The following is a 12,057-nucleotide window of genomic DNA, read 5'->3' as shown; positions in this document are numbered from 1 at the left end:
ATTCAGCACTCTTGAGTGAATATCTCCTATACAGTGGTGCCTCGGGTTACGAAATTAATTCGTTCCGCGGCCGCTTTCGTAACCCGAAAAGCCTTCGTAAGCCGAATTGCCATAGGCGCTAATGGGGAAAAGCCGCGATTCCGTGCGAAAAAGCCGAAAAAAGCACCAAAAGTTTTTTCGTAACCCGAAAAAACATTCGTAACCCGAAACAATAATTCCCTATGGGATTTTTTCGTATCCCGAAAATTTCGTAACCTGGGTATTTCGTATCCCGAGGTACCACTGTACTAAGAAAATTTCATTTTTAATGATAATCTGTTTTCTGCTATGCCTATTTAGTGGCACAAAAGTACTCCAGGCGACTTTTTGGGGGTTAATTTTTGCTATAATAGAACTACACGGTGACCAGTCTGTTTGTTGGCACTTCCTGAAGAAAACCTAGATAACATGCCCTGTATAAATTACAGAATTGTACTCATAATATCTATAATGAAATAATCAGCTAAAACAGTCATTTTTAAGGATTGGTAGACCCAACTGGTTGATCTCTCAAGTGCCTTGAGCTGCTGCTTTGACCTGAATTTGATTTTCTTTTTAAACTTGTGCATGCTTGGTGCTTAAAAATATATAATGCTGGCTCCCAACTGAGACTAATGCTTAGACCTTTATAGGAATCAGATTTTAAGGTTTGTATATAGTTTTAACACATTTTACTATTGTAATGTTTAGTGTTGTTATAATTTGCTTTTTTAAAAATGATATGGCTATATTTTTAAAAGTGTTTTTGTGTTGTTTTTAATTTGCATTGGTTTAAATTTGCTGTTATTTGCCTTGAGTCCCTATCTCATGAGAAAGGCAGGATAATAAATAAATAAATAAATAAATAAATAAATAAATAAATAAATATTCCCCACCCCTGCTCCTGGGCAATGTACATGGAATTCTATTAAACAATTTCAAATTCTCTTAATCCCTGCAAGCTTTGTTCTGACTCATCAACAAGTCATCCCACCTTCCAGGAATTACTGAATTCTAATATTGCTATCGGAAGATCCTGTAATTTTATGCCAGTTGCTTTTCCCTGGCTCTACCATCTACTTGGTAGTTGGCTGTTGGGAATAAAATAAGGCTCCACCCCACTGATGTGGAGTCTTGAGCCAGACCCATGGATTACAATCTGCATGTCTGACTTAGACAGTTACATTCTAGTCTCCAATATTTGATATGTACATGTGTGTCTGAGTGGGGTGGGGGTTGTTTCCTAAGACTATTCTTACTAATCCCTATTCACAGAACCACCAGTAAAGGTTGTGCTCTCTAATGCGGATGAGACCCATGCCTATTGGGCTGGAGAGCGTGTGGTGCTGTCTTGTGAGCTGTCTCGCCCAGATGCTCCTGTGTGCTGGTATAAGGATGGAGAAGAAGTGGAAGGCAGTGAGGGCCTCCTGCTGGAAAGGGAGGGTCTGCATTGCCAGCTAATCATACCTTCAGCTCAGGTGCCAGATTCAGGGGAGTTTGTGTGTGATGCAGGTGGTGATTCTGTTTTCTTCAACATCCGCGTTGCAGGTAAGAGGATTAATGAATTTTACTTAGTAGAGAAATGTCCACTAATCAAGTTCCAAGTATTTTGTTTTTCTCTGCTTCACACTGCATGGTCTGCTGAAAATGGGTTTGGGTTCTAGTGAATTTTTTATCAGCAGCAAGCCAATGGACACAATGGAGGAAACTGCTGATGGGGGCTGAGAGGGGTGGTGCTTCTAATGCTACATTGGTCTACTGGGGTCTGTAGATATGGAGAAGAGAGTGCAATTGCCATGCTGGTTTGGGTTACTGCCCCATCTCTTTGAGCCAGTGCTTACGATATGTCCTTAGACAATTTCCTGTTGGAAATTCATGACCAGAGGAACGATGACTGTGAATAACTTCTTGTGTTGTAAATACCAATTTTCTGATGGCCAGAGATATGCTGAATCTGAACACAGGGGTCGCGCTTTGAGCTGTTTTGTCTACCAAGGCATTTTATTCTCCATTAGTTACCTAATAATTTAAAAAGCCATTTATGTTAGTTGCCATCACAATATTGTGTGTTGTTGAGTAGCATAAACTGATGATGCATTGTGCAAAGTGTTTAGTTCTTTTATTCTTCCTGAACCACCATTGGTAGTAGTCACTGAGTTTTCAATATTTTGAGAAAGAATAATATTTTCCTTTAACATTTCTTTCTCTTTCTGGTTCTCTGTGTGAGAGAGCGAGAGAAGGACTCACACATGTGCACAAGCCAAGTGGTCCAGCCCAACAGATTTCTGTTTCCCATAGTACAGTGGTTCCTCCTGCTTCCTTTACTTTGTTAAACTTCTGATATGCTTACTTTTCACCTTGTGAATAAAGAATTGCTATCTGTAGAGCACCCTCATCCTCTCACTCCCTGGCTTTGTTCTCCAGCTTGCAAGTCTGCTGTTAATTCCTGAAACATTTTGTGCCTTCTCTTTCACACACCATAGAGCCTCCTGTGAAGATTGTGCACTCCAATGCTGATGTAGCCCACACTTACCAGGCCTCAGATCGTGTGGTACTGTCTTGTGTACTGTCCTGCCCCAATGCCCTCGTCCGCTGGTACAAAGATGGGGAGGAAGTAGAAGTGGGGGAAGGCTTGCTGTTAGAGAGTGAAGGCCCCCATCGATGGCTCATACTTCCCTCAGCCCAGGTGCAGGATACAGGGGAGTTTGTGTGTGACACCGGCACTGATTCTGCCTTCTTCACTGTTTCTGTTGCAGGTGAGGAATGTAAAATGGCACCTCCCTTAGGCTTGCTTTCCTAGCTGTGTTTGATATAGTTTTTTTGACATCTGCTTCAAGCCAAGTACAAAGGAGCATCTGCTGGTGACAGTACACAATACTAGGCTAGTCAGACAAACAGTATAATAATAATAATAATAATAATAATAATAATAATAATAATAATAATAATAATAGGTTTTATTTATATACGGCCCAATCACTGGGAATCCGAGCGGTTTACAATAGAGGGGATAACAGACAGTTCCCTGCCCTCAGGCTTACAATCTAAAAGACACGACACAAAAGGAGAAGGGAATGGTGAGGGGGGAAGGGAATCAGGTCCAGCATTCTTCTCTCCCTCTGAGGCCTGGACCAAGGCAGATGGACCGGAGGGAGGGCTCTTCTTCTTCAGGCTAGCCCCTGATGGAACTGGGCCAGCCTACTCTCTCCCTCAGAGGCCGAAAGATGACAGTTAGGGAGGGAGGAGCCTCTGTCTACAGGCTAGCCCCTGATGGTACTGGGTCAGCCTACTCTCTCCCTCAGAGGCCGAAAGATGACAGTTAGGGAGGGTAGTATGTTACCTGACTTAGGGTAGTTTTCAGTACGCCTAGATTTAGCTTCATTTTCCTAGACTGGGACACCCTTTGGCTTGTCTCCTTGAACAAAATATTAGCAGTCAGATTTGGTTATGGTTAATCACTGCCATTTATCATCACCTGTTTTACTGATAAATAGTGTGGTTATTGTACAAGAGAGGAGGGCACGGTTTACTTTATAGTAAGAATAATGCCCAGGTGGACCTTACCTGTGGCACATTCTGAGCAATAATTCTTTCTCACATATGAAGCTGCCTTAGTGAGTCAAACCATTGTTCTCGCTAATTCAGCATTCAGATTTCTGCTAACTGATGTATGTCTTGGAAAGCAGCAGGAGAGCCAAAAGCTAACTCTGATTCCTCCATGAGTCACCCAAGAACTTGAGAGACAAATGGGAATATTTAAATAATATTTACCACAATGTTTAAATGGAGGTACAATGTGTAATTGAATATATATTGAAAGACAAATAGATGTTCATAAGAAATGAAATTAAGAAGCAATGAAAATTGCTAAAAGCAATACCGTTAATATATATTGTGTTTCCTAACCTGTATATGTGGGCTCTGAGTGAGTTACAAGATACCCAGAGAACATTATGGCTAAACATTAACATGATCTACTACAGTACTTGTCATCAGCTCTGTCCAGTCTGAGCAATGGTGAGGGGAGTTGTAGTTCATCGACATGTGGAAGGAGGATACAGGTCCCTCATGCCTGCCATATCCCAGTCTGATATGTATATAATTTAGTGCACAATATGGGCCCTGTGGCATACTGTATAGTTGTATAATACACACACACACACACGCATGCATACATACCTGGCCTTATGGGCATAGGCTAGGAACATCAGCAGTTATGGCTTTTCACACAGATTCCATGGAGCTGGGCCTTAGGAGAGCTACTGCAGTCTATCTGCCCATGCTGTGGACTACCATCCAAGGAGCAGGAACTTGCAGATGACTGGCTTTGATAATCTAGAAGTTTATCGCACTCGCCCTGGAACGGGCCTCTTGCGTTCTAAAAGGGAATGTGATGCGGACGGGAGGCGGCATAGAACGCATCTTGTCGCACAAGGAGAATGCTGCTGCTGCTGCTGAAAGTTCCCATCGCGTTCTGGATGTGCTCCCCAGGGGGTGATTTTCTGGAACGATTCTCAAGCATTCCTGAAAATTGTCCCCTCTAGGATGCATCTGGAACATGCGTCCAGTGGTGGGGCAGCTTTCTCCCTGTGTGGTAAGATGCATTCTATGCTGCCTCCTGTCCCCATCACGTTCCCTTTTAGAATGCAACAGGTCCATTCCAGGGCCTGTGCGATAAAGTTCTTAGTCTGTGGACTTGTTTCTCCATTTCAGCCCACAGAATCATGCACTTCTTTCAAGGCTAATTTCTTTTCCTCAAGTCCTTCAAGCTGCATTGGGGTTGGGGAGGAAGGTCTTGTAAGGCAAAGAATCTGATGGATCAGAGTAATCTGGGTAGATTGGGTTCAGAGATCATGTGGTTGTAGGCATATGCCCTATGGCACTGAAAGCAGACTCGGTCTTCCCTTTATCCTAAGTCCCCCTACCTGTGATTGAGGGCTTATATACCTACTATATTACTTATATACCTAGTAATATAGGAAACATTTCTTTTACTCAGTTAAGCAGTCATGCCATCTAGCTCAGTGTTCACTAGCAAGTTGCAGACAGAATAAGCTTTATTCCCTGCTGATTTCTGAATATTTGGGATGAGGCACAGGTTATTTTACTTTGTCTGTATCATCACTGCAGAAATAATCCAGTGTGACATCATTTTAATTGCCATGGCTCAATCTTACAGAATTCTGGGAATTTTAGTTTGTTGTAGCACCAGAGCTCTCTGACAAAGAGGGCTAAATGACTAAAACACCTACAGTTCCCAGAATTCCATTTCATTTAGCCATGGCAGTGAAAGTGTTGTCAAACTGGATCATTTCTGCAATGCAGAAATAGCCTCAGATAAACCAGAACTACCCCCAGTATCTCCTTTAGGGTAGTTCTGGCTTATCTGAAGCTACATCTGCACTGCAGAAATAATCCAGTTTGACATCACTTTCACTGCCATGGTTCAATGAAATAGCCCACACACTCCTGCCCTCTGCCTATGCCCATTTTGCTGACCAGTATGTCTGCACACTAGCTATCTACTCCTAGACTAACAGATTAACAAATTTACTTGATTTTGTGAGAATGCAATGTTAAGGAATTGGCTGGGGTAACACAGATGGAAATGTTCACACTCTAGATGTGTGGATGCAAAAGCAGATGTTAGGGCAACAAAAAAAATCTCTTTATTTATTTAAACCAAATTTGAAGAATTTCAAGGAAAAGAAAAGTACAGAAAATATACATGCCTTTCAGTAGAAAGCTGGCTTTCAGCAATGAACCACTGAGAAGAAAAAGGGCTCTGAGGAAGTCTGCAGGCAGGGGGATTTTAGGTCCCTGCACTTTCCAAGAATTGGAACTTACAGCTACTCAGCAGATCTTTGGAGGCCATCTTGCAGTTTGTCCCTTGGCTAGAGGGAAGAGATGTGAAACATTGGAAAACTTCAGGCCATTTTTTGTTTTCCTAGAAACTCTTACATATCCCCATGGAAAGACATCCTTCTGCAAATCTATTGGATGGGAGTAATGCTTTGGAAACATTAATGGGTCTAGCAGCCCATTGATTAATGACTTCTTCTTCTTCCAAACCCAACAGTATATTTCATAGATTCCAACATTATATACATCCCAACCCACCTACATAGTATTTGTAATGGATATATGTAGTAAATAGCCAATAGATATAATAAAGAATAAAAGCAAAATCTAAAATAATGATCAAAGCAAATCCTTTCCCAATGGGCAATCAAGCCAGAGAAGTGAATTACAACTCACCTGAAAGTTACTATAGCCAGTTCTCAATTGAATTACCTTCTGCACAGCCATCTGAATATCAATTCTTCATTCAATACCTATTCAATTACATATTGTGCTTTCATTTTAACTTCCCAGTAAAGTTAATTTAAACTTCTTTGGTTGTCTGTCAGATTCACAGTTTGTTCAATAAGCTCCTCACCAGGGAACTGGATTATTTCCAATACACTATTCACAGAAAACTCTTGGTCCAGGATTACAAAGTGCTGTAACTGGAGGCACATCCCACTTCAACTGTTCCCCTGACATAAGCTGAGGCTCTTAATGGAGAAAGAAGGAGGAAAAGGGAATGCTGTAGATATTCCATGAAGGGAATCCTGTGAATATAGTATATCTTGATTTCAGTAAGGCTTTTGACAGGGTTCCCCATGACATTCTTGCAAACAAGCTAGTGAAATATGGGCTAGACAATGTAACTGTTACATGGATTTGTAATTGGTTGACTGGCCGAACCCATAGGGTGCTCAGCAATGGCTCTTTTTCATCCTGGAGAGAAGTGACCAGTGGGGTCCCACAAGGGTCTGTCTTGGGCCCAGTGCTATTCAACATATTTGTCATTGACTTGGATGACAGAATTGGGGGCATACTTATCAAATTTGCAGATGACACCAAATTAGGAGGAGTAGCTAAAACTCCAGAGGACAGGATCAAAATTCAAAATGACCTTAATAGATTAAAAAGCTGGGACAAAGCTAACAAAATGAAATTCAACATGGAGAACCATAAAGTATTGCACTTAGGGTGGAAAAATGAAATGCACAGATATAGGATGGGTGACACCTGGCTGAATGAAACAACGTGTGAAAGGGATTTGGGAGTCCAAGTAGACCACAAATTGAACATGAGTCAACAGTGTGATGCGGCAGCTACCAAGGCCAATATGATTCTAGGCTGCATCAATAGAAGTATAGTGTCTAGAACTCTAGATCAAGGGAAGTAACAGTGCCACTCTATTCTGCCCCACCTGGAATACTGTGTCCAGTTCTGGGCTCCACAATTTAAAAAGGATGTTGAGAAACTGGAGCGTGTCCAAAGGAGGGCGACTAAAATGGTGAAGGGTCTGGAAACCATGCCTTATGAGGAACGACTTAGGGAGCTGGGGATGTTTAGCCTGAAGAACAGAAGGTTAAGAGGTGATATAATAGCCCCGTTTAAATACTTGGAGGGATGTCATATTAAGGAGGGAGCTAACTTGTTTTCTGCTGCTCCAGAGACTAGGACCTGGAGCAATGGATGCAAGCTACAGGAAAAGAGATTCCACCTCAACTTTAGGAGGAACTTCCTGACAGTAAGGGCTGTTTGTCAGTGGAACACACTCCCTCGGAGTGTAGTGGAGTCTCCTTCCTTAGAGAGGCTGGAAGGCCATTTGTCGGGAATGCTTTGATTTAGATTTCCTGCATGGCAGGGGTTTGGACTGGATGGCCCTTGCGGTCTCTTCCAACTCTATGATTCTATGAGTCTAAAAATGAGAGTAACACAGAGATCTCTTTTCTTGCTCCCAGTGAAAACCACCATTTGGGAAACACAACCATAATGCAGATGGAGAAAACTGCTTTACCCCCACATCTCTAGAGTAATAGTTTATCGACCTGCCATTGATCACCATGCAGCTGAAAACAAGAATTGCCAGCCAAACTGTACTGGGTCTGGAATAAGTTGATAGTTTCACCATTAAACACTGTATTGATTGGCAGGGCTTTGTTTGGAATTCTGGAAAGCAGCAGTAGAAGAACAGTATGCCTCTGAATATGTGTGTGTTGCCTTCACCCTTTGGTGATCGAATGAGGTTTATACATTTAGAATTGGGACTTGTATGTGAGGCAGAGCTTTAGTTAAGTATCCATCATTTCAGAAACTGATCCTTTTCTGTATATTGGGTGGGTATCATGTGGTCTTCCAGATACTGAGTCTCATCAGTCCCAACTGCCATGACCAATAGTGAGGGATGATGGTAGCTGTGGCAACATCTGGATGGTCACATGGATTTCTTATGTAATATATAATATAATATAATATAATATAATATAATATAATATAATATATATCTGCTTTATAGAACAGGGCAGGGGATTGGTTAACAGTAGAAGAAAGATGTCTTACCCCATAGCACAGATTTCTTATAAACGTACACAAGTGAACATGTCCTTACTTTGCATGGCTACATTATACAGGTTATACAGGTTATACAGGTTATACAGTTATACAGGTGCATCACCCATTCACAGTGTTTATCTTCAGCTCCTAAGGTGCACATCAGTCCAGTGCCAGAGGCCCAGTCCTTCCAGACGATCTTGGCAGGAATGCCTATTCTGCTGGAGTGTGAAGTCTCTACTACAGACGCCCCTGTCCAGTGGCTCAAAGATGGAGAGCCTGTGCCCTTGGATGATGACAACTTCACCATCCAATCAGAGGGTTTCCTTAGGAAGCTGTTGATCCATTCAGCTTGCCCCCTGGACTCTGGGACGTATACTTGCAACACAGCTGATGACACTGTTAATTTTATTGTGACAGTCGATGGTGAGTTGAAGCAAAGGGATGAAAAGATTTGCATGTGTAAGCCCCTAGATCAGCTTTCCTCATTCAGGTGCCGTCAAGATGTGTTGAATTCCAACTCCCATTACGCTGGCTGAGTTGACGTGTGGCTAAAACACATATGGAGGGTATCAAATTGAAGAAAGTTACCTTAGACCTAGTAGCCTTCTCTTGGCTGGAATGAGGACAGCTCACAGCAACAGCTCAGTCTTTCCCCTTTATTACCATCCTAGAGGCTGGACTAAGTTTGTCTCTTTGAGACCAGTCTTTCTTCTGCCTACCTTTACTCCCACTATCCTTTTACTGTTTTCTTGTAATTGATTCCTGAGGGCTGCACCTGTCTAGGCCATTATTAATAGCCTCCATACTGCCGTCTTCTCTCAAATGGCAGGATGTGAATGCCAAAATCTCTACTTCTCACCAGTACAGTATTCCCAAAACCAGAAGTAGAGAGATTAACCATTCAGCCTCTTCTCCTCCTCCCCCCCTTTCTGCTTCCCCATAAGAGCTAGTGAAATGCATGGGATGCAATCCCCTTCCTCCTCCTTCTCTATTGCCCACATTGCTCGTGTTGACGCTAATGTCTTCTCTCTATGCCATTATGACCTTTTCCCCTGCAGAGCTGCCTGTTCGAGTTGTGCATTCTAATGCAGATGTGGCTCACATCTACCAGGTCTCAGAGCGTGTGGTGTTGACCTGTGAGCTGTCCCGCACTGATGTTCTGGTGTGCTGGTACAAGGATGGGGAAGAGTTGGAGGAAACTGACAGTCTCCTGCTTGAGAGTGAAGGGCCCTATCATCGCCTGGTCATCACAGCGGCCCAGGCTCAGGACACAGGGGAATTTGTCTGTGATGCTGGTGGTGACTCTGTCTTCTTCAATGTCACCATCACAGGTGAGTAATTTTCTGAGATTCAGCCCAGTTGGGTGTATTTTAGACATCATTTGATACCATCACTGCTCCTTTGGATTAGTAGATGAGGGCTACTGCATCTTGATGCTTCTCAATGTGCTCATTGCCTGGTTAGATATAGTAGATTTGGTTCCAGCCCTTTCTCCTCCAGCTTTGGAGCTCTCTGGAGTAATATGGGTCAGAATCCTTTCAAGCAAGAAAGTAGAGAAGGCACTATCCTCTTGAGCTGGCTGTGTGCCCAAGCATCACATAGGGTTCCTTAGTTCTGAAGAGGTACTGGACATTGCACAAGGTTGGAGGAATCTCTCTGACATGTCTTGGTGAAATGTTGGAAGGAAGTTTTAAAAGGCCAAATGCATTACACATAAATGCATGTATTTAAACCATGATCTGACAATCCCCATCAGTCTCTACCATTGGCTAGGGTGGATGGGAATTACAACATCTGAAGTACTACAAATTGCCCACCCCAGTGTAAACTGAGATGGCAGCTGTTTCTTTTACATAACAGCACCCTCCATAGAAGAAGAAAATTTTAATGGAAAAGCCTTCCATTCCACTAGTCTTCTTTTACTGCTGAAGATTCAGATGGAGGTTTACCTTTTCAATGATGCACCAGAAATCCTGTGGGAGAAGGAATGGCCGAGGAGAAACTGAAGCAGAAAAACTGGCTGGTAGAGGCTACCTGCTTTTCCTCTGCAGAAAATTGTCAGTGGTTGAGTGAAGAGAGTAACTGAATGAATGATTCTTCAAAAGAGACCCTCTTTGTGTGTCTCATTTGTGCAGTGTTGTGTACTTTGTGCAGTCCAGAGACATGTTGATAAAAATTGCTCCCTCCCAATGTAGCTTTCTTTTAGAATCAGCAGCTGGTCCTGGCTAATGGTCCATCTTTGCAGATTATCTGTAGTTTGGGCCTAGAATTGCCACTAGATAAGACTGGAGATGGAGATGGATTATGCTTCTCAGGGTCCTATTTTGTATCTGTCTGTTAGAGCCCCCGGTACGGATTGTACACCCAGCGGAGCGTTCAGTGGAAAAGCAGGTGTATGCATCTGAACAGCTGTTGCTGTGTTGTGAGGTGTCCATTCTTGATGCCCCTGTACGTTGGTTCAAAGATGGCCTGGAGGTAGATGAGACACACAACCTCTTCCTTCAGATGGAGGGTGCTGAGCGTCGCCTGCTTGTCCTGCAGGCATGTGCAGAAGATGCTGGAGAGTACATCTGTGAAACCAAGGATGAATCTGTTTCCTTTGATGTCAAGGTTTCAGGTGAGCACTTTTGTCTAGAATGTTCAGTTCTGCAGAAAAGCTCCAAATCTAACCTGATCCATGAGCTTACATTCAAGGAACCCGGTCCTCACTAGAGAACAGGTTAGTTCTAACCAGCTATTTTGCACTCTTTTAAAATCTCATAGTCCTCCCAGTCCTAAATCTGGTTTTATTGTGTACATTTTTAATTTTCTAAAAATGGAATTAATACCAGGGACAAGCTTTATATAGTAAGAAGTATAGAGATGTCAGTATGGAGAGATGGCAGGTCCTAACTGTATTACACTATTTTTTAAAATGTCTAATCAAAATAAGATCTGATGAGAATCCAATTTTCTAATTATGAGAGATAGGGTGAAAACAAACAGAAATGGGCAAAAAGGAAGACTAACTGAGATCAGTCACATATAGCAACCCCAAAAGCCAAGTACAAAGGTAACTTGGATATCTGTTTTCCTTCCAATATTTCTGCCTTGTCCAGTTCAACACACAGCAACCTGAACATGTCATCTGGCAGCACATACACTGATTCCCACATGGTTTCAATGTACATATTTGCAGCATTCATATCAGTTGAGTGCTAATCTGTACTAAACACAAGAAGAGCTCTGTTGGGTCAGATGAAAGACCTGTGCTCTGGGATCCAGTTTCCCATGGTGCCCTATGGGAACCCCTGAAATGAGAAATGAGGACAATGGCAACCTCCTGTTCCTTTTTTCTGAGCAGTTGGTATTCAGAGTAATACAGACCATGATCCAGGAGATGGATGGCATGCTAACCATCAAGACTAAATTACTCCTGAATTTTTCAACTCCCCTTTTAATGCTATCTATCTTGGTGGTCATCGCTACAACTTGGGGTAGTGCTTGTATATTTGAACTACGCTCTGAATGGCTGTTCTCCTTATTCACTTTCTCTACCTCATGTATAATTTTATCCTTTTCTATCAGAAAAAAGGTCTTTAGTCACTTTTTCCCCTGAACTATACAATCCCAAATATTGTAACCTTTCTTCCATAGACAAATAGGTAA

General features: G+C 42.4%; 1 protein-coding gene across 7 annotated transcripts in view; it reads left to right on the top strand.

Moving 5' to 3' along the window:
* Window positions 1–12,057, top strand: part of OBSL1 (obscurin like cytoskeletal adaptor 1) — a 74,927-nt gene that overhangs the window by 31,703 nt on the left and 31,167 nt on the right. For all 7 annotated transcript variants that reach the window (XM_042447027.1, XM_042447026.1, XM_042447025.1 and 4 more), the window contains 5 exons: window positions 1,294–1,566; window positions 2,502–2,774; window positions 8,554–8,832; window positions 9,468–9,740; window positions 10,751–11,026. In XM_042447027.1, the coding sequence (XP_042302961.1) occupies window positions 1,294–1,566; window positions 2,502–2,774; window positions 8,554–8,832; window positions 9,468–9,740; window positions 10,751–11,026 (1,374 nt within the window). The remainder of the gene's footprint in view (window positions 1–1,293; window positions 1,567–2,501; window positions 2,775–8,553; window positions 8,833–9,467; window positions 9,741–10,750; window positions 11,027–12,057) is intronic.

The sequence above is a fragment of the Sceloporus undulatus genome, chromosome 1 (assembly GCF_019175285.1).
Source record: "Sceloporus undulatus isolate JIND9_A2432 ecotype Alabama chromosome 1, SceUnd_v1.1, whole genome shotgun sequence".
Taxonomy (NCBI): Eukaryota; Metazoa; Chordata; class Lepidosauria; order Squamata; family Phrynosomatidae; genus Sceloporus; species Sceloporus undulatus.
Note: the sequence above shows the minus strand (reverse complement) of the source record. Positions and strands in the feature narration are given on the sequence as shown.